The sequence below is a fragment of the Hydractinia symbiolongicarpus genome, chromosome 5 (genome assembly GCF_029227915.1).
Source record: "Hydractinia symbiolongicarpus strain clone_291-10 chromosome 5, HSymV2.1, whole genome shotgun sequence".
Lineage (NCBI taxonomy): Eukaryota > Metazoa > Cnidaria > Hydrozoa > Anthoathecata > Hydractiniidae > Hydractinia > Hydractinia symbiolongicarpus.
The window spans coordinates 10,907,887-10,928,108 of record NC_079879.1 but is presented as its reverse complement, the minus strand read 5'-3'; the positions used below and the strand labels follow the sequence as shown (position 1 = coordinate 10,928,108).

The 20,222-nt window shown below is 32.3% G+C and overlaps 3 protein-coding genes across 3 annotated transcripts; all 3 read right to left on the bottom strand.

Moving 5' to 3' along the window:
• Positions 1 to 1,156: 1,156 nt before the first annotated feature.
• Positions 1,157 to 12,639, bottom strand: LOC130644738 (NHL repeat-containing protein 2-like). Its single transcript, XM_057450458.1, has 11 exons — positions 12,348 to 12,639; positions 11,399 to 11,707; positions 10,720 to 11,024; positions 9,690 to 9,822; positions 9,495 to 9,600; positions 9,096 to 9,327; positions 8,682 to 8,804; positions 3,048 to 3,254; positions 2,157 to 2,397; positions 1,688 to 1,779; positions 1,157 to 1,401 (listed from the first exon to the last, which is right to left on the bottom strand). The coding sequence occupies exons 1-11, from the start codon at positions 12,604 to 12,606 to the stop codon at positions 1,267 to 1,269; spliced, it is 2,142 nt and encodes a 713-aa protein (XP_057306441.1). The 5' UTR covers positions 12,607 to 12,639; the 3' UTR covers positions 1,157 to 1,266.
• Positions 12,640 to 12,818: 179 nt separating this feature from the next.
• LOC130644740 (serine/threonine/tyrosine-interacting-like protein 1) lies at positions 12,819 to 14,720 on the bottom strand. Its single transcript, XM_057450461.1, has one exon. It carries the CDS (start codon positions 14,686 to 14,688, stop codon positions 13,744 to 13,746), a length of 945 nt encoding a protein of 314 aa, XP_057306444.1. The 5' UTR covers positions 14,689 to 14,720; the 3' UTR covers positions 12,819 to 13,743.
• A 2,738-nt stretch (positions 14,721 to 17,458) lies between these two features.
• On the bottom strand, positions 17,459 to 19,175 carry LOC130644739 (mitochondrial coenzyme A transporter SLC25A42-like). The gene has a single exon (XM_057450460.1). It carries the CDS (start codon positions 18,599 to 18,601, stop codon positions 17,642 to 17,644), a length of 960 nt encoding a protein of 319 aa, XP_057306443.1. The 5' UTR covers positions 18,602 to 19,175; the 3' UTR covers positions 17,459 to 17,641.
• Positions 19,176 to 20,222: the final 1,047 nt, after the last annotated feature.

The window sequence follows — 20,222 nt, the reverse complement described above, 5'->3', positions numbered from 1 at the left end:
ACCTTAGGTAGTACAACATATTTTAGCATGCTTTTCTTTAAAAAACAACTTGGTTGACCAGCTTTAAAGTTTTCTGGGTCTATAGCATACATTATCTCATAAGCTCTATCACTTTTATATCATATTTTCGTTGCATTTTAATTCCGCATGGTCCAATATTCTGACAGTTTCCCCGATCTAGTTATCACATTCTCTACTAGCTACAGCTGTCAACGTGTTTATACTGCCTAGTCAGTGTCATAAATATTAAGTATGTTAAATGTCGATCTACAGTACAGACTTCGTTTGTAATTAGAGAAAAATCTCATTATACAGTCCATTATCTAGACTCGCTGCATGCCCTACAAAACATAATTGCTAAGGATTTATTTCAAGCCGCTATTGAAACGACAACCGTTTGTGACAACCGCCATGCTTGCTTACATATATACCGTGTAAGGTCTGCAGATGAGGCTGTTCCCGGCCAGGCTACAAAAACAAATCAATTTTGGAAAATGGTTTAAATATACTTATTTCAAACAATTACGGTTTTTTAAAAATTTTAATTTAAGTCCACTATTTGTTTACTAAAAAAATTGTTTACTAAATAACGTCCACTGGTGGAAGCTAAATAACAAGATTTCATAAGGTTGGCTATTCCTGGCCAGGCCACGAAAAAAAATCAATGTTAAAAATGATATAAATACAGTAAATTTTAAATAATATCAGTTTACAAATTTTTAAAATGTAAATTTGTTATGTGACTTTTTGTTATTAAATGTGATTTTTTGTTTCAAGGCTCTCGGCCACCAAAGTCCTGGAATGTTTTTCTAATATATATTTTCTAATATATATTTTATAATATTTTCTAATATTTATAAATATAAAGAAACAACTGTTATAAATTTGATTTTTAAAAGATTTACCAGTTATCTTAGACAATAATTCAGCACTTTTAACCTTAGTTCTTTCTCAATTCACACAGCCAAACAGGTAGGGTTTTTCTTAGTTGTGCACCGATATTGCCAAGAAGTTGGTTTAAAAGATTGAAGACAATTTTTGCAAGTCTTTAAACTAGAGTTTTGTCTGAGTAAACTATAACATATTCCAACATCCCTTTAATTATTCTATATCTCAAATATCTAATCCCCATAAAATTTTTAATTGCATCAAAGTGTGTTATTTTGATTGATTTATTAATTATAAAAAAATACCTACATGATAAATTTAAAAAATCCATTACATTTATACATAAAAAAATTATACGATCTTAGCATAGCATACCTCTCACAGGTTTACTATGTGTTTCACGATGACGTCATCACTTGAGGCTTGAGTGTCGAAGGTTATTTTTTGATGAAGAAGAGCTGTTTTCATTAAACACGTGTTATCATCTGTACATACGTATAACAACATCTCCAACTAAAAAGATGGATCAAAGTGGTGATAAAAAGCAGACACGCGACCCTGATTACTTAATGTGAGGAAAGAATAGTCTGGATCAGTTAAAAAAAGACTTCCCGCAACAAGGTTCCCACAACAAGGTTCCTTATTTCGACTTTAGATTTTGTGTTAAATTTTGATCAAAGGGATATGGTTGCATGGCGCGAACAGCTTCCAATATTTGCGTTGGCTCCTTTAATACTGATTTTGCTTAGTCAGCTGTTTCAAAATCGACCTTTGATAACTGAAATATATTATTACATACCTTGAGCACAATATCTTTATCGAAGGATGGTAAAGTGAGAGAAAACGATGACGTGGTTTTATTAACACTTCCATTGAAATGAGAAAGTCGTTCTAAAAGAAGAAAGAATGTAAAACGAATAGGATACCTCTTTCAACACTATACATGAGTAAGTAGCTAGAGTAATATAAAAAGAAACGTCGTACGTTAATGAACGCTGTATACCGAAGCGGCGTTAAAGGAGTTTAAAGGAAGACATATCATTGGGATGATCTCCTTAGCTAACCGCTGAAGACATTTGAAGAAGTCTGTGTGCATTTTTAATGCAACTGATAGTTCTTCTTCATTTTTAAGGCAATCGTTGCTATTGGTGCTTAAAATGGGGAACAGGGTACAAAACTGTGGCGAAATAGATTATATTTTTTTACTTCTTCTACTCTGGTGTTTTTAAAGAAATAAAGAAATAGAGAAAAATAAAATAAAAACAAACCTGAAGTTTGTTGTTCAATGATGGTAACCTGCCACCTGCTTTCAGCTTCATCCGTAAAATGAAGACCAGATAAAGCAACTTCAACATTTAACTTTAGTTTCTGCGATAAATCTCGAGCAATCTGTTCCATTTCTAAAACTTTAGTATTGTTGCCAACAAGGGTTTTATATTCTGTCGAATCGTCCGAAGAGGTATGAATGACAGTCATCGCGTCGACTTCGTCAGAATCCAAAAGGGTAAGCTAAAATAGTTCGAAACAAATTTTATTTATTTAATTATTTTAAAATATTTATACAGGATGTCATTTCCTTCAATTATGTTTCCAAACGATTCCTAAATATTGATTATCAATTTCGGATTTTCTTATGCCTTATTGGTAAAAACTAATATAAGTTCATTTTCACCGACATTGTTTGTTGACTAATTTTTTTCGGCAAATTTCTTTTTAGTTCATAAAGTTTAGATTATTTTTAGCTTAAAATTCGTTGGTACTTACTCTAAAAGAAAGTGTTTTTCATTAAATTTCCGAAAATTAGTCAATGAACAACACACTAAGATTTCTACCGACTTTTATTTACATCTCGCCTACAAGGCAACACTTATGTTCAACATAGGTTCCGAATTTGAAGACAACTTAAGTACTATGTTATGAACATGCCAGGCTTAAAGAAGGCCGTCTAAAAAATATAAAATCATTCAAGCTATTTTCCTTAAAATAAGTTATTAAAATGTAGGCAAATACCACAGCTTTCTAAAATACAACACAAACATTTTCTTTTCTTGAATTCAAAGAATATGACGATCCCTCCAACGTCATTTCAAGCAGTTACCTTGAAAAAATAATATAAAAACAAACGAAAAATAAATATAATAAAAATATAATTACAGTACCGTTGAAACGGTTTTCTTCTGCATATCAAGCACTCGTATTTTATGATTGTTCGTATCTGCAACATATAAACATCTACAATCCGGACTAAATTGCAAATCACCGGGCTCGTTAAACAACGCTTCAGCAAATGCACCATCTTTGTATCCCGCTTTACCACAACCAGCAAGTGTAGTACAGGTTGTTGCTACAGGATCAATAACCTTGATCTAAAAATAAAAATTAAAACCATGGTTCGATGTTGTACATAGAAATCTATCACACATTCACATTAAGATTGCAACATCAGTGCAACTAAGATAGCTCAGATACTATTGAAAGCTCCAATGGCAGCTTATTAAATTTTTTAAAGACTTTGAAAGGGCATCTAGTTGCAATTCTAAACAAAACAGTAAATACATGTTTCCCGAATTACATGTTTTGTAAAATTTTAGAATTTTAATATTTTGTCTTTAAGATCATATTTAGCATCATTGAATTTGTGTTTGTATAAATTTTCAACTTAATCCGACAAGTGAAAATTCTGTTTTGGAGGTATTAATGTTACGGTATACGCTTCTGTTTCACAGGTTGTTTACTGTATGAAGATTTCACATTTTTGATCAAGTTAAGGTGAGGATTTTAAAAATCACATTCATTTTGTTTGACAAAGCTGAGAAAAAGTAGCGGTACATCAAAGAAAACAAATTCGGAAAAGGTGTATTTAATTAAAATTCAACAAATTATTCTACATCTGCGCTGCTAACTTAGTAAAGAACACTTTGAGACAACACTTGATGACAAACTGCTCATTCAGAAGCATCTGATATTCCAAAAGATTTCTCTTGTCAGACTTAAGCTTAGCCAGAGACCCAGCGTGATTTTTCTTACCATCGGGAAATCGGAGTAGTTAAGGTGGGAAAAATTACGCTGGGTCCCAAACGATTTTTCTGCGGCCAAAATTTGGCCGCGCTTTTTGATTGCCTAATTCTATTGTTCTCTGCTCACGTGATATTATCGGGGAACGCCCTTTTCATTCCGAACATTCCATTAAGTGGTTTCACTCACCCCAACTAACATTAGTATTCTACAAAGTTTTTACCAGAGCCAGATTTGGCCAAGCTTGGTAAACAACTCACAGATAAATTTAAATGGCTTCCGAAGCGATGGTCACATTGTTCAATTTAAAATCAGGGTTTCCGCTGAGTCATTTGTTCCCGTCTAAGCTTTCGTTTGAGAGAAACTCATTTCATCAACTCGAAGAAGAAAGCTTAGTCAACTACGCTAACTTAACCTATGATATTTGCAATAATTTTGTACATCGAGGCAAAAAGGCGTGTAGTTATAAATTAACTACAGAAACTTTGCGCTAAAATAAATACGCGCAAAAAACAATTTTAAAACTAAGAATTTTTTTGCCTTGTTTGTGGGGGGGAGAGGGGGGGATTCAAACTTCCGCGAAAATTAATGAGCTCGAATTAGATTATTTTCGCTGCGAGAAAACAAATGCGAATGACGTATTTTACGGCAGTAAAAAAACACAAGGCCTTTTTTTCTATCGTGTTTATTCAAGATTTTATAACAGTAAAAGCATCAATAGTTTGTACCTGACATCTTTAGAAAGCAAATTTTGTTAGAAATGTAGTTAATGTATAAATGTAGTAACAAAGATCAAAAAAGACAAATTTTCAATACTTTGCAGCCAATATGCTGCAAAATCGCTATTTTTGGCGCGAGCGTAGTTCAAGTAGATAGTATTTAAAATTTGCTAGTGGCATTCTCTAGCACGCTCGCACAGTTAAATAAACAACGTAGGGGTCCAAGAACATCTTAAAAATCGGGGAAATGGCCATTCCAGCGTCAGCATTAATTAGCACGTTTTAAGAATATGTTTTAACCAAAAAAAATCCAAAATCTAAAGCGCGCTCTGAACGTCGAAATTTAAAAATGCGAGAATCTAAAATAAAAATAGCCCTACGAAATTACTTGAGGAGGCGAACTTTAAAATAAGCTTTTTTCTATATATTTTTTCTATGATCGTAGCAGTCAAAGGTAAACATTTTTCACATCAAGGTTTGGAATAAACGAGACAATCGGGCTTGTTGCCTCGTCAAACCCTACTCAATTTTAAGGTCGTACAATTTATGATGAAGAAGAAATGTAAGTGTAACCACATATCATCGTGTATAATAATTCACGAGCAGTTCTTCTATCCATTAGTATCCATTGTTACTGCAGATAATAAACACGGGCTGCGTCGAGTTTAACACATTGAAGTCATTATATCTTGTTTATAAAGAACAAATAAGAAAAAGAAGAAGGAATGAAAGGATAGATCATAAAGAATAAAAAAATTTTTTATATTTATTGGCGGTTTGATATTTTCCTACATCGTCCGATTTGTCTCTTTTAATTTAAATAACAGAAAATCGTAATGCAGGCAAGCGAGTAAAAGATATCGATCGTAAAACTATTACATATTGATCGTGAGGCTATCAGATATTGATCGCGAAACTATTACATCTCTTAACTCGTTTTTCTACGTATACTACTAACATCGACCGTTCTTTTTTTACCCGGCCAACAACACTTTCGATTTCTTTTGTTCGAGAAAATATACACAATAGGATTCACCGCCCACGAACACATCAATAGGCACATGGAGACCAACACTACCGGTTTATCGGATTCGTATGGTTCCCCATGGTGCACACCAAGGCGAGAGTACAGACACAAAATAGTGACCGCTGACGGAAGGTTGAAGCATAGAAACACGCCACAAATCAACATAAACATAAAACCTGGTTTCATTGACGACACGACACGTGTGTGCGAGTTCGATCGTGCCACGCGAAGTTTTCGGGAACTCGTGTTGAGCGTTTTAAAAATACTGGCGTAGGCAGTTATTATGAAACAGGCCACAAAAATAATCGTTACTGAGAGTATTATCAGACGAGTTTTGTGATCACCAAAATGCAGACTCATCAAAAACGACAACAGATAGGTGAACAGGATGAGTTTAACAGCTCGTCCCTTCGTTACAATATAATCGTGCCGCAGTGGGTAGAGCACAGCAATAGTTCGGTCGGCGGTTAAAAGTAGCAAATGTAACACAGCAGCAATAATAATCAAATTGCGAGATGTTGTTAGCAACTTTTTAACTAACTTTTCCACTTCCACGCCATACCAAAACAATAAAACATCCACGAGGAAGAACATTCCGTTTAACGTACCATTAAGAACAAGGCTAATTAAAATGACATGCATTACTCTTCTCCGTTGTGTTTGTGTGAGAAGAAAATATAGCGATGACAAGTTGAAAAGTACGGTGAAAACACAGAGTATGAAAAAGGTCATCAGTAACGCCAAATTTGCACAGTCCATCTTAGGTTTTTTTCTTGACTCTTCACGACTTGACTTTTCTTAAAATAACAAATTCTTCTTTTTTTCACGTTAAAAGAATTATTGTTAGAAAAAAAATTGTACAAAATATATAAATTCAATAAGTATTTTTTGTTAATTTCTTTATTTAACATATTACAATAAATTTAAACATCAAAACATGGAAAGCAAGTATTAAAGAAATAAAAAGAAACACATTTATTAAATTTGTAAGATTAGAACAATCATTCCAACGCACGAAAAACAAGAAAAAATGATATATAAACACATTCGACATATACTAGAAAAACTAGACAGGAGACGTTTACACGGGAACAGTGTGGATAAAAAGCAACACAATATATTTTTCCAGCTGCTTGTTCCTTTAGTTTGCCTACTTAATGCCGATCAATTAAAATCCTACGAAAATTTACCAAAAATCCACGGGTTCGCCCGTTCTTTTTATACCGCCTTCAGTGCGTCTCGCTACTTGGGGTACCATTTTGCGTGACAGACAGACGTATACATGTATCATAATATAGCTTTTGAATTCAATAAATTCCCAGGTGATCTTGCACTTCCAAAATTATTTGCTCAATAAAAACGGCGCAGTTTGCACCGTCAGCTAATCAGAATGCTTTATTTATGCGTGCATTCGTTTGTTTATTTATTTATTTATCAATATTTACACAGGTTAAAACATTTCAGATTAAAATATCTGCTCTACAAACGCGTCCTGTTTTAAAAAATTAGGTAAAATTTGATTAAGAGCTCAATTAAAAACAGTTTGAGGAAAATAATATAAAGTTACGTAAAAGAAAATACAAACTAGCAGAGATAACAAAAAAATTACTTTTTTTTTAATTTCACTGCTCCAGTCGGAAGACAGCTAAAAGTGTAGACAATTTTAGGAGATTTTAGAAGAATTTTATTTTAGGGTCAAAATTTAGTCAAAATGCTAAAAGTCTAAAAACCATTTGATATTTTAAGTGGTTTTGATATTTTAGGATAAAACAATTAGGATAAAATAATTATTCCTTTTTTTTTTTAAATTATTTAGGTTACTTAGGAGATGTAGCTACCCCCCCCCCCCCAAAAAAAAAAAGTAAACACGCAACACAGAAGGATAATAAAATAATAATCACGGGCAGTGATTAAAAGCATACTAGTTTTTTGAATACGACAGGGAAAAATTCTGAATATTGCGACAAATAAAAATAATACTGGGCGAGTAATTTAAGGTTCCATTGTAAACAAATATGAAATTGCTTTAAATATATTCCGCCCAATGAAAATGAGCCAAAAGACGGCTAAGCGTAAAGACAAGAGAGAAAGCAATACAGAAGATTGGATGTGTTGTTTTTATCTCCAAAAAATCACAAAACATACGAGTTTAATACAGCAGTAAACCCTTCTTAATACTGCGAGAATGGAACTAGACACGTGGCTATCATGCTGTGCAAGTAATTTGAAGATTTTTCATAATCAAAAACGAAAGTAGCGTGAGTGAAAACAAGAATTTGTCGAGAATCACCTGCGCAGAAAAATAAAAAAAAAATGTATAAAACCTTAAGATTAAACCAAAAGTCCGAAAAAAAGAAATAAAAACAAAAAAATAAGCACTGGAAAGTCTTTTTAGAAATGGAATTGTAGACGCTTTAAGGTCTTATGATGGTCTTTCGTGGGTTTAGAAAATTGTAAGAAAAATAAGAAATTGCTTAAAATGGAAAACAGAAAAATGTTTAGATAAATTTTTAGATGAATAAAACCAATAACAGGGCGTGCCATAATTCAACAATGCAGGCCAACATTAAGGATATGAATAAATTAAACGAATTAAATTTCACTGATTTTAAGAATTTGCATTCAAAATTAAGAAGAAGGAACGGAAAAAAGAAAGCGATTTTTTTATTTACCCTGGTGCTGGACAAAATTCGTAAAATTCGTTCAAAGAATATTACAAAACACAATACATTCGACATTGTAAACGCTATTAGAACTTTTAAGAGCACTCCATCTTGGAGGTTTTAAAGGAATAGCCACGCTGAGATCTCAATTGCTTCGCTTTTAACTTTGGGTCTCTGTGTAGGTGTTTTGTCTTGCATTGAATCGTCATTATGATTAATGCGAGAAACTTCCAACGAACGAGTTCCAAAAAGTAAGAGATAACATACTCAACAAGTAGGAGAGTGTTGTATCGATTTCTTCGCAAGACTCATGGCGCGAAAGAACTTTCGTTTAATGCACTGAAAACATAGCAAAATTCAAGAGCTTACTTTGTGATTGTAGGAGTCTGCAACATAAACAAATCCATCAGTATGATTGTACGCCACTGCAAGTGGATGTTGAAGTTTTGCATTCACGCTTTTACCATCCTCATCTCCATAAGCGAAGAGATTCTAAAAAGACAGCATAAGATTGCATACAAAAGCTCATTTATTCCAGTTTTGTTCATCTGATCAGATAATTTGCCTGGAGATGAATAAAAGGAACCAAGGCAACTTGCGACCAAACAAAATGAGATTTTTTTGTAAGAATTCAATAACAATCGACGTAGCCTTTTTTGGATTTTCATGGGGAAAATGACCAGATGCTTCTTGATTTAATGTTTACTTATAAAAGAGGTAATCTTAAGAAGGATCTCTTTTATTACTTTTTCAAATAACAAAAAGTTCATAGGTTCTACTAACTGTTGGATCTCTCTCTCCACCAACACAAGCTTTCACAGCGCCCGTTTTTATGTCAACTGATCGCACACTACTGCTTTCACTGTCAGCAACATAGACGAGTTTCTGCTCTTTCACCGATGCCACTGTTAAACCAGATGGCTGTGCAAATGATGCTTTGTGAGGGTAACTATTGTTGCGATTCTCTTCGTTTCCACTCCCTGCAAAACGCAAACTAGTATGTTTCTTCTGAGTTCTAAAACAAAATTGCTACTTTTCTAAAATAGGAATATTTGCTGCCATCTAAAATAATGTTTTTTTTTTCATCTGCACATTCAAGAATGGACGAGACAAGGCTGTTGTCAGTTCAATGTCAGGTATGCACTGGAAATTAAAGGTTAAAATATGTAAATGAAACTGTACCCTTTTTTAAGCCAACCACCATCTTGTAAATAAAAACACCAAATTTGGTGCGTTCCAGCCATTGCAATATATAAACACGTCTTTTCATCGCAAGAAGGGTCGGAACCTAAACATTTACAAAAAAATTACAAAAAATAAAACATAAATTTTTTTTTGCTTCTTTGAGCTTTTCAAAAAACGTTGCGACTACTCTACCTGGCGGCGCATACACAACAACATCCCATGGGGAACTAATTTCTTGCTCGATACCTATTTTTCCACCTTCTTTATCGTTGCCTTGTGTACCTAGACCAGTAATGGTACTTACAGAAGAGGACTCGACGTCTATCTATAAAAAATTACAAATAAAAATCACTCCCATATGAAGTTTTGTGATATCAAAACAGGTTTCACCTTGATGTAACAAATGCAAAAAAATTGATATAGCATTTTTCAGTCACAAGCTCTGGCAGACAGAATAAGGCATCAACAAAATCAAAATAGTCTTTTAGGATAGCGTCGTAGTAGGCGATTTCTACCTAGAAAAATTACATTTTCTGTACTAAAGAATGTTTAGCAAGTGTAAGAATATTCTAGATAGAAATTACAATTTGAGACAACTAAGGTCACTTTTGTAAAATTTTCCAAAATCTAGAAATATTAGTGTCTAAACACATTTCAATTTTAATTCGTTATTGTTTAGTACTAATTGGTTCAACGCATTCACTTTTACTTCAATGCTAATACCCTAATACTTTTAGTTTTTCAAAAAAAGGATCTAGAAGGTACCCTAGTAACGTGTGTCTATGTTTATTTTCACAGTTTAAATAATTTTTTGTTGTTCTTTCCTGTTCTTTAGGGAGTAAAGAGGAAAATTTATAAGATATTTCAGGGTTCAAAGTTTATATCGGAGAAAAAAATTAGTGGTTTTCTGTCACATGTTGATAGAATATTTATTATTTATAAATACTTATTGTTGTTAATTTTATTACCAGAGACTAGAAATTGGCCACCCTGAATTTGCCATACGTGAGTGTTTAAAAAAGGCTTAGTTAGCAAAGCCAAATTTTATTATGTCTTTTCAACTTATGATTTTCCACGGGTTATTAACTGGTTCTATAAAATGGTATGACTTTCTAAATTTAGAATACAAAAGATCAAAAAAATTTAAACTACTAGTGATTTAAGTTAGATCAGCCAATTTTACTTTGTCCTTGTATTTACGCAACATGTATAAAGTGGTCACCTTTCTTATTGCATGATTTTCTGTGTCAGCAACATATATGCATTTGTCATGCCAAAATAACCCTTGAGGAGAGAAAAACTGAGCCTCTTGAAATGAACCATCCTTTAGGCCGGATTTTCCATTCCCAACAGATTTCGTTACCATGCCATTTTTATTTATTATTGCAATTTTATGGTGACCAGTGTCAGCTATAGCAAGTTCTTCACCAGACTCTGACACAGCTAATTTCCCAGGATACCTTAAATATTCTGACTTCAAAGAATCTTTAGCTAATTTAATTGGCAGTGGATGGTGCTTTATCAAATCTGTGAAATAAACAAATGGAATCTAAGTAGAACAGAGCTTATCCAATCCGTACTGGAAATTAAATAACACCATTTGGAAATTCATAGCTAGATGATATGATATCACATCAGTTTTAAAGGTAATGGATGCTAAAGAAATACTATGAAACCATGTTTTTTATGCATACAAAACCAATGCCTAAAGTAATCAGGGTTTTTTAAAAGCAATAAGCAGTATGTAGAAAAAGTTGTGTAAAAATAAGCATCACAAAAATGCAAGTGGTGAACCGCCATCTAGAAGTGGAAGTATCCACTGCACTTGATGAAGGTTTTCTTAAAGAATTACTTTTAGAAAAATAATCACAGAAAACTTAAAATTAATGTGATGACCTGACCTTTTTCTTTATAATAGTTAAGTGCTACATCTACAAACTGCAACAACACATTACTGTGGCCTTCACCAACCAAATATAACAACACCTTGCCTTCAGGACTGACAATAACGAAAGTCGGCCAACATCGAATACTCATCTTGTTCCAATATATCGCATCAGCATCATTTACAACCGGGTGGTTTATATCATATCGTAGCACTGCACTGAGAATGTTGGACAATAATTTTTCATTTTGAAATTTTGCTGAATGCACACCAACAACAGCAACCCCATCTTGTATTGAATATTTTTCTTCCAACGCATGTAGATCTAAAACAGAATGCACGGTGCATTTCAATAACATTTGTTTTACAAACATACACAATTGATAGACAAGCTATCTAATTCATATTTTTCCGCGTCGGCAATTTTTTGCCGATGCGAACGTTCAATTTACTGTTTCGCCTCAGCATTTGCCACTTTTACTTTGGCAAAAAAATGTCAACGTGAACTTTTTTTTTATGATTCGCTTTGGCAATCCACAATAAAACAAAAAAGGGTGACATGAACGTCTGACGTTAGCAAATTGCCTTTTAAATTCGAGTTTCTCTTTTTCAAGTCGGCTTGTTCATTTTTAAACTACTTTAATTATGTTTAGGGTAAATAAGCAAAATGCTCAGCAACACTATTATGACCTTTATTAATTCTTGCATGTTAGGAAAACTTTCCATCGCTTTTCTATCTATACTTTCCTTACATTTAGGGTAGATTCAAGGCAATTGAAGAATTCTATGAATTGCGAAGAAAAAAAATCACCTCTGCAAAATTTTGCAGACATAAACTTGTTTTTTGAAATCGCCCCTGCATTCACTGTGTGCTGACGTGAATTAGAAAGGCTGTAACAACTATCAAACCTATTCATGACCTGAAAGTATGTAAACATTTAATTAAAGCGTATACATATTCCTACCTGGCAATACATGCATGCAGTTGATACAACAATAAGTGAAGAAATCCAAAACACACAGCTTGTTAGCTAACACGGTTTGGAAAGAAAGTTTTTCACTTGTGTTAATCCAATCGAAAGAGTCTTCAAATTCTGGCACGTTAATATTACGAGATTCCATTGCAGCAATAAATTGAAGTGAAAGATCTCTAAACCTATCTGGTTGTTCCTGAATATTTGCCAAAAACTCCATACTTCTTGGACTTATTTGATCAAATTCCATTGTGATAATACTTTTGTTTATCTACAGTAATATGTATAGATGGTTGAAACAGTAGACACAATGTATGTACAAAATGTAAATACTGAACAAGGTAACACAATAGAACTAGTATCCTTTACACTGCAATACAAGAGATAATGCTGGCTGAGACTTAGATTCCTTCTCCCAATAATATATGTATAATTTCAACAGTGGCTTATAACACAAATAAATAAATAACAATAATTTATTCAGCAAAAATAAACAGTTTTGTTAATTACAGAAATAATTAAAATGTACCATTAATTTAGACAGATATTTACAATACTAAGTGTAATAAATATTATTAATAAACTTATACACATTCTTATTAACAATTTTACAAAAACAAACTTAGTCACTCTGGATATCAAACTAAGCCTAATAATTCTAAGGGTTGCAGTACCTAATGTGGTGAAGGCAAAAGGCAAAACTCAGGCAGGTTGTCTTAAAACACCTCTGTGGCTGTCTCAGACAGGTTTTTTCATTTTAGTCTTCACCACAACTTGTGCAAGAAACTATCTGAAACTATGCAAGCCTTGTGATCTTCAAGTTATACGTGAAATATAATGTAAATGAAAATACTTTACTACGTATTCTTTTTGTGATAAAAAATGGGGGATTTTTGAAATTGTGAACCTAAACATGATGATATGGTCATCTTAGGCAGGTATTAACATGTCTGGAAAATGAAAGATAGTGATCGCTGGTCGCGTTAGACAAGTGGCCTTCTGATAGAGTTGAAAATTACTATAAAACACATTGTGGGGGACCTATAAATGTGATCGCCTATGACAGTGGCCGTCTTATGCAGGTGACCATTAAAGCAGGTTTGGCTGTAAATAGCACAATTTTGTTGTAATGTTTTTGTTTTTTGCTGCAAAACAACAACACTACCTTGGAAAAAGAAGAAGAGGAGGTCATGGTCATGTTTACCATCCACAGCAAAAACTAGATGTTAAAGAAACACAAAAAACCAAATTATTCCCAAATGCCAGAGCTAATTCATCTAATTATAAAATTTTCAACATAAATATATATTAAACTTCAATTCTGAATACATGTCACTAAATAAAAATAAAAAAAGAGCTATTAACATAATAACTTATTGTGTTCAATTTACTCGTAGGAAAGAAATCCCAACTCTTCTCTTTGTGTTACTTTCTGTCCTAACACAATCTCCTCCCATTGCAATAAATCTTCAATAAATTTCCGATTTGGACATATAAACTTGTGACATCTGCTTGTTTTTTTGACAGCTTCCTTTAATGGGATCTTTTCATTATTTATCAGGTAAGCAAGAATGATAGTAACACATCGACTAACACCAAGCTCTGAATAGACTAATATGCCTCTCTTGTCATTCATACGGTGCTGATCAATAAACGTGCAAATGACTGTAAATTGCGATAGCAAATCCACTTCAATGTTATCTTTTACAGGTATATTCAGAAGTTGCGGAACTATTTCTTTGTTTCGTCCATTAATCACATCATTTACTGTAAAGCGAGGATCGTCATTTTCCGTAATATTAACATGTGCTTTAATTTTCAAATCTTTAGCAATTGCTTTGTTACTAGCCTGCTTGGAGACACCCATGTATAAAAAAACAGGTATAATTTCTATTGGATAAACTATAGTCGATTCTATCTCCCTTTGAGTGTAAAGAAACTTCTGGGATCGCAAGAATGGGTAAAGTGCACTAAAATCTTCAAATCCACCTTTAACAACTTGGACAGGATACTTGCTTCCCATTCCCCAGACAAGCTGTGCACAAATAACACTTGGACTTGATACCTCCCTAACTGATGTTGCTCTTCTATCCATTACAACAATATTTTCAATTGCACTGTAGTCCACATGTTGAGGGAAAATATATCCTTTTTCTTTGACAAATGGCACATGACGAGCTTGGACAATATGACTTTCCAAATATTCTTCTTGCTTGCGTACATCAAACAATAATAGATAACACTCGTTTGTTATGCATGGTTTACCTAAGTTTGTTTGATTAAGAAGATTATATAAATCTATGGGTTCAATAAGAATTATATTTTCTTTCATACTTTTTTATCTAAAAAAAGTAAAAGGAAAATGATTAAACCTAGCAATTAGACTACCTTTTTTTGAAACTTGAGTGGTATCAAAACATTAAACATTGTAAACTTTTCGCAGACATGTTTTACTCAATAATTTGTTCTTAAACCCAAGAATTATGAACAGTCATTTCTGGTACGTACAATTGGCATCGTATTAAACTTTTGATGGTTATTACAGTCTTTACAAGTCTAGCAGTTACCACCACCACCACAACAACAACAGCAGTAAAAAAATATACTAATCAGTGAAAAATAATAATAAATGATATAAAGCAAAAGTCAGTCACAGGTTATCAAAACGAAAAACCTAGACTTATATTCAATTGAATATAACCTTGCAGTAAGGAAAAAACAGCAAAATTGTTGGAACAACCAGAAGTTTTTTGCTGATTCTTCAATTTTATCAATAGCATTGAATGATCAATAATACTCTGCAGCCGATAGACTGCACTATACATTTGCAGCAAATGTGGAAAGAAGAACGAACATGACAATAATTAGCAGTTATCAATTTATTTATTAAAAATTCTGGATGTAACCAAAATAAAATTTGTGAATATAATTAGAAATTTTAGCCTTGCATCAACATATTTTAACCATGATTATAGGATTGAAAAACAGAAAAACACTAATGCTTAATAATATTCAGCAACCTAAAATAATTTCTCTCAAACAACTTTGCTTCAACAAGCCTCTAACCTTAAAAAGTTTAATTCGGGAAGACTCTTTTGAGCATAAAAGACACTGTCAAGCTCAGTCATGCAATTTTTTGGAGCAATCAGGACATGATATTTTACTGAAGTTTGCACTATAGTTAACTGAAAGCTACAAATGGAGTTGCAGTTCTAAAATGTTAAGTATGTTATATAAAAAGCCACAAGATATGACATATTATAAATTAAGATTTTCAACCAGTTTATATGGGAAATCCGCAGCACTGTTTGGCTGAAAATCCTTTGCAACAGGCCTTATACAGAACGGTATATATTTTAACCCCATAGCAACCAAAATGGTGGCTGTAAATCTAAGCAAGTAACATTGCCAATCGTTAAAACCAAAAAATAAAGTTACAGTAAATCCAAAAACCTCAAAACAATTTGCCAGAGAAACGGCAACAAATGTTGACAATTTTAAACTGACTGCATTTTTAATGTAAACATTCACCAGCACAACAAACAATAAGCAAAACAGCGTCGAATTTATGTGATAGAATTTTCTTCTGACAAAGAATAAAAAAAAGGTTTAAAAAATCCTTTATCGGTTATTTGAATGTTTTGTTTTGAAAAACTGAAACAATGAAAATCAAATTGAACGTTTTCTTTTTTTAACAAAATCTAGTTTTTACAACCTTGACACAGTAAATCCTTAATCCTGGTTTCTACAAACCCAAACAAAATAGTTATCAGTTAATGAATACAATATAAACTGTATATATCTCTTCTGAGAAATTATAACTCTTAGTCTGCATATCAACCTTGCAAGCTTGGTCCATATTTTTGACCTAAGGTAAGACAGTAAAAGCAATGATAAAGAACAGGATTGAGATGTTAATAGGGTTTATAATCAAAACAATGTCAAAATTACATAATTTGAACTATGTAAACTTCCAAGTCTTAGAGGTTGATAATAAAGGAAACAAAAACTTTTTTAGGATAATAATTATATTTGTGGAATACACTGAATGGATGAACTGGTATTTTAAAGTATATACATAACTACGAACCTTTTTTTAAAAACATTACATATTTCCTATATAAAATTACGAAGAAATATGGAAAAATATAACTACACAGCACAACAAGAATGAATGTTACAGTACATTTATTTCATGAAATTTTGTGAATTGATTGTAAGAAACTTTCCTGACACATTTAAACATCATGCACAAGGACTAAAACTTGCAAAAAATTGCAAAAGTTTGTTATGTATATATATATATATAACATTTTTTATAAAAAAAATTATACAACAAAAATTATACAACAAAAATAATTGCAAATTTTATAACACATAGTTTGAGGTGGAAATGTATATGTGAATTTAATTTTTTCTTGCGGTTTAAATTTTTAGCCGTATTCTGTTCAAAATAGTAGTCAAACTGCTACGTTGTGCTACCGATGCATGCAATAGTGAGGCTGGAATATTTATGTCAAGTAAACCCTAAGAACTGGAATATGTGCAGCAAGTGAACTTGTGAATTTTTTTCACGGAGTAACAACTAGTTTTCTTAGAAAAATATTTTTTCAAATTTTTTTTATTCATGACTTCAAAAAGTCAATTAAAAATATACTAACAATTTGGTTAAAAGACATATTTATCCATTATCTTCACCATTTAAAGTAGTTTTAATAGATAATTTAATATTTTTAACATTCAGTATAACAAAAAAGCTAAAGCTTGTTAAAGTTGCAAGAACATTGTTGATCGATTTCTCCTATATAATACATAAAAATGTTATCCTATTTTATGTAATGTATTACATATTTTTGTTTTTAGTAACGAGATTATTTGGATATATTACAACATAAACAAAATGTGAATGCATAAACACAGAAAACTTGGCATAAAAAATCACAGTGAAAACAGCATCTTAATTAAATTTGCGCTTTCACAAAAACATATTAAATATAGAATAAAAAAATTAGATTGAACGCTAAAGTTAGATTTGGTCAAATTAAATAATTCAACATGTGATAGCAGCTTTTATTGCATACATATCAAAAGAATATTTGAGCTGATTTTCACAATGAGTTGATCTTTTTAAACATGATACAATGCAAATTAAAGGAACGTACATTTGCTATCTAAAGTAACCTTTGAGAGGAATTACAAACAACAATAAAATCTTTAGGAATATCTCAACTTTGATTAATTTATAAGCAGATAACTCTTTTATGTAGTTGCATCAAGCATGAAAATCACCATGTGTGAACTTCACTTTGATGTAGAATGATATCTAAAAAGTGCTGAACTGTATCAAATGTCATAAAACTAACACCAACAGCAACGGGGCCTTTAATCCAGTTAATACTCATTCCTTTGTAAAAACCTTTAATGATGCCTTCGGTTCTCAGAATGTACTTGATTGTCCATATCAACTTACGATATTTGTACCCTTTCCCATCAACTCCATCAGTTTGCATGCGTCTTCTAATTATATCTAAAGGGTAGCTAAACCCTTGCCCACAAATACCAGCAACAGCTCCAAACCCGAGTCTGTACAATGCTGGTAAGTCAATGCCAGGATATTTTGTATGATATTTCTTTTTAAGCGTCTCATACACAAAAAACGATGTGCCTGCATAGGGTGTAATACCAAACAAGGTTGGAATGAAACCATTAAAAAAGGTTTTTGGACCCTCCTGACGGTATATTGTTGCAAAAGCATGTCTTAAAGTTCTATATTGAGTCCTTCTAGCAACAGCCATTCTTGCTCTAACCATATCAAATGGATACGTAAAACATACCGCACTAGCACCTGCTAAAGATCCTGCAATAAATCTTTTGCCTGGTGGAAGTGCAACGTTATGTTTACTTCCAAAATACAGTTTAAGTTGTTCATGTGCAGTAAACTGAATAGATGCATAAGGAATAACTCTAGCCATTGTTGCACTATTTCCACGCCACCAACTCCAAAGACCATTCTTCTTGTATCCCTTATATAAGATTTCACATGCTTTTTGATATGTAAATGGAGTCTTGGATACTTGAAATTTGATTTTAGTTCGATCAAGTGGTGCTATAACAGTCTTTGCAACTGCACCAGCACATGCTCCTGATACCAATGAGTTGAAAACAGCAACATCTTTCTTGACAACTACATCTACAGTTTTAGTATCATTGTGGATTAGAGGGTCAGTTTTTTCTACTAAAGACATCTAGGTTATAAATGATGTAAAAATTACAATTTATTGTTACAAACTGTTTTAAGGAAAAGTTATTCCAAAAATTAATTTTTGATATGTCACATAACAAAAGTCAAAGATTTTTAGTTTCGTTTCATACTCGTAACAGAAAAAAAATTAAAACTTCATGCATTTTCTTTGAAAATTTCCATCAAAATCCCTACCCCTTTGAAAGTTAGTGATAATGTTAAATATTTCATCCAAATAATCCATAAAATCACAAAAAAATATGACTTAATTCCTTAATGTTTTGTTTTCTTTGTTAAACAGTTGCTGTTTCATTACAAAGAATTCTCTATTTTTAAGGAAGGCTGTTTTGTTGTAATGGTCTAGGACCAAAGAACAATGATGATGTGAAAAAACAAACAAAAATTTGAAGCTCTTGTATAGGTAAAAGGCATACTGGAATAAGCTTCTGCTGTTACATTTATTATTTCTTGAAAGTAATATACCCAGATTCAAATATTAATAAACATACTTAGGATGCATTTATTTATTAGGAGTAACAACAGCAACAATATGTGAAGGCTATGTTACAAAGAAAACTAAAAATCCAAGTCAATTAGCCAAAAAAATAATATCTTTTTGAAATTTTTTTTTTGCATGCATATAAGCTATGCTTTCAGTCTTTCTAAGTTTGTGTACTAACAAATTAAATACTTTAAATTGTATTATTATAACAACAAGACAAACTTATTTGTTCTTACAAGGAATTTGTTATTTCGAATACTCAATGTTTTTCTACCCTCCTGGACATTGTCGGTGTATCCATGGACGGTCCAGTCTCACTGGTTTTAGCAGGTTATTTCATGAACAAAATGAAAGAGATGTAGTTATTCCATTAAACCGAAATTTTACAAGAGATTTGTGGATGATACTTACACCAGGAGAAAGAGAAATTCGCCAGATGTTTTATTTGAATGTCTGAATTCCTATCATAAAAACATAAAGTTTACTATTGCAAAGAACCCTCCTAAATTCCTAGACAACAAAATTATTAGATGTAATGGCGTATTACAATATATGGTGGTACCCAAAGTTACAAAATTACCATTCCATTGGAGTTCTTCAGTTTCAACCAAATATAAAAGAAATGTTATATTAAGAGAATTACATAGAGCTAAACGAATCAGTTCATTTTTGAAGCAAAAACGCAAAAAATTTATTTCCAAGAAGTTTAAGAATGTTGGATACCCTATTGCATTTAAAACTCAGTAATGAGCTCTTTTGAAAATTCTGATGATGAATTGTTGATACCTCGATCGTTATTTCAAGAGAAGAAAGTAGAAGTTTATTTACAACTTTCTTATTGTGCATAAAACCAACAATCTTGTCACAAGTTGCTATACGTACCTTTACATGTAATAATGTCAAATTTGTTATATTTTCCCCTTAAAGATAAAGTTACACACCAATCTTCAGTCATTTATGAATGAGAGTGTTCATGTAGTGGGAAATACATTAAGTGAAACAAAATGCAATGCAAAAGTAAGATGGAGAGAGCATGATAAGATACATAATAAATCAGAGCCAGCCAAGCATTAGCTCTCAATAATGGTCACACTTTCACTTGGAACATTATTACAAAAGCTCC

Bases quoted from the DNA above. Each gene is read 5' to 3' on its own strand.
- LOC130644738 (XM_057450458.1), bottom strand. From the start codon at position 12,606: ATGGAATTTGATCAAATAAGTCCAAGAAGTATGGAGTTTTTGGCAAAT. The intron at 9,328-9,494 runs GTACAGTTTCAT...ATTTTGTTTTAG, and splicing joins GGTGGTTGGCTTAAAAAAGG to AACTCAGAAGAAACATACTA. The intron at 3,255-8,681 runs GTAAGCTCTTGA...TTTTATTTTTAG, and splicing joins CAGACTCCTACAATCACAAA to ATCAAGGTTATTGATCCTGT.
- LOC130644740 (XM_057450461.1), bottom strand. From the start codon at position 14,688: ATGAAAGAAAATATAATTCTTATTGAACCCATAGATTTATATAATCTT.
- LOC130644739 (XM_057450460.1), bottom strand. From the start codon at position 18,601: ATGTCTTTAGTAGAAAAAACTGACCCTCTAATCCACAATGATACTAAA.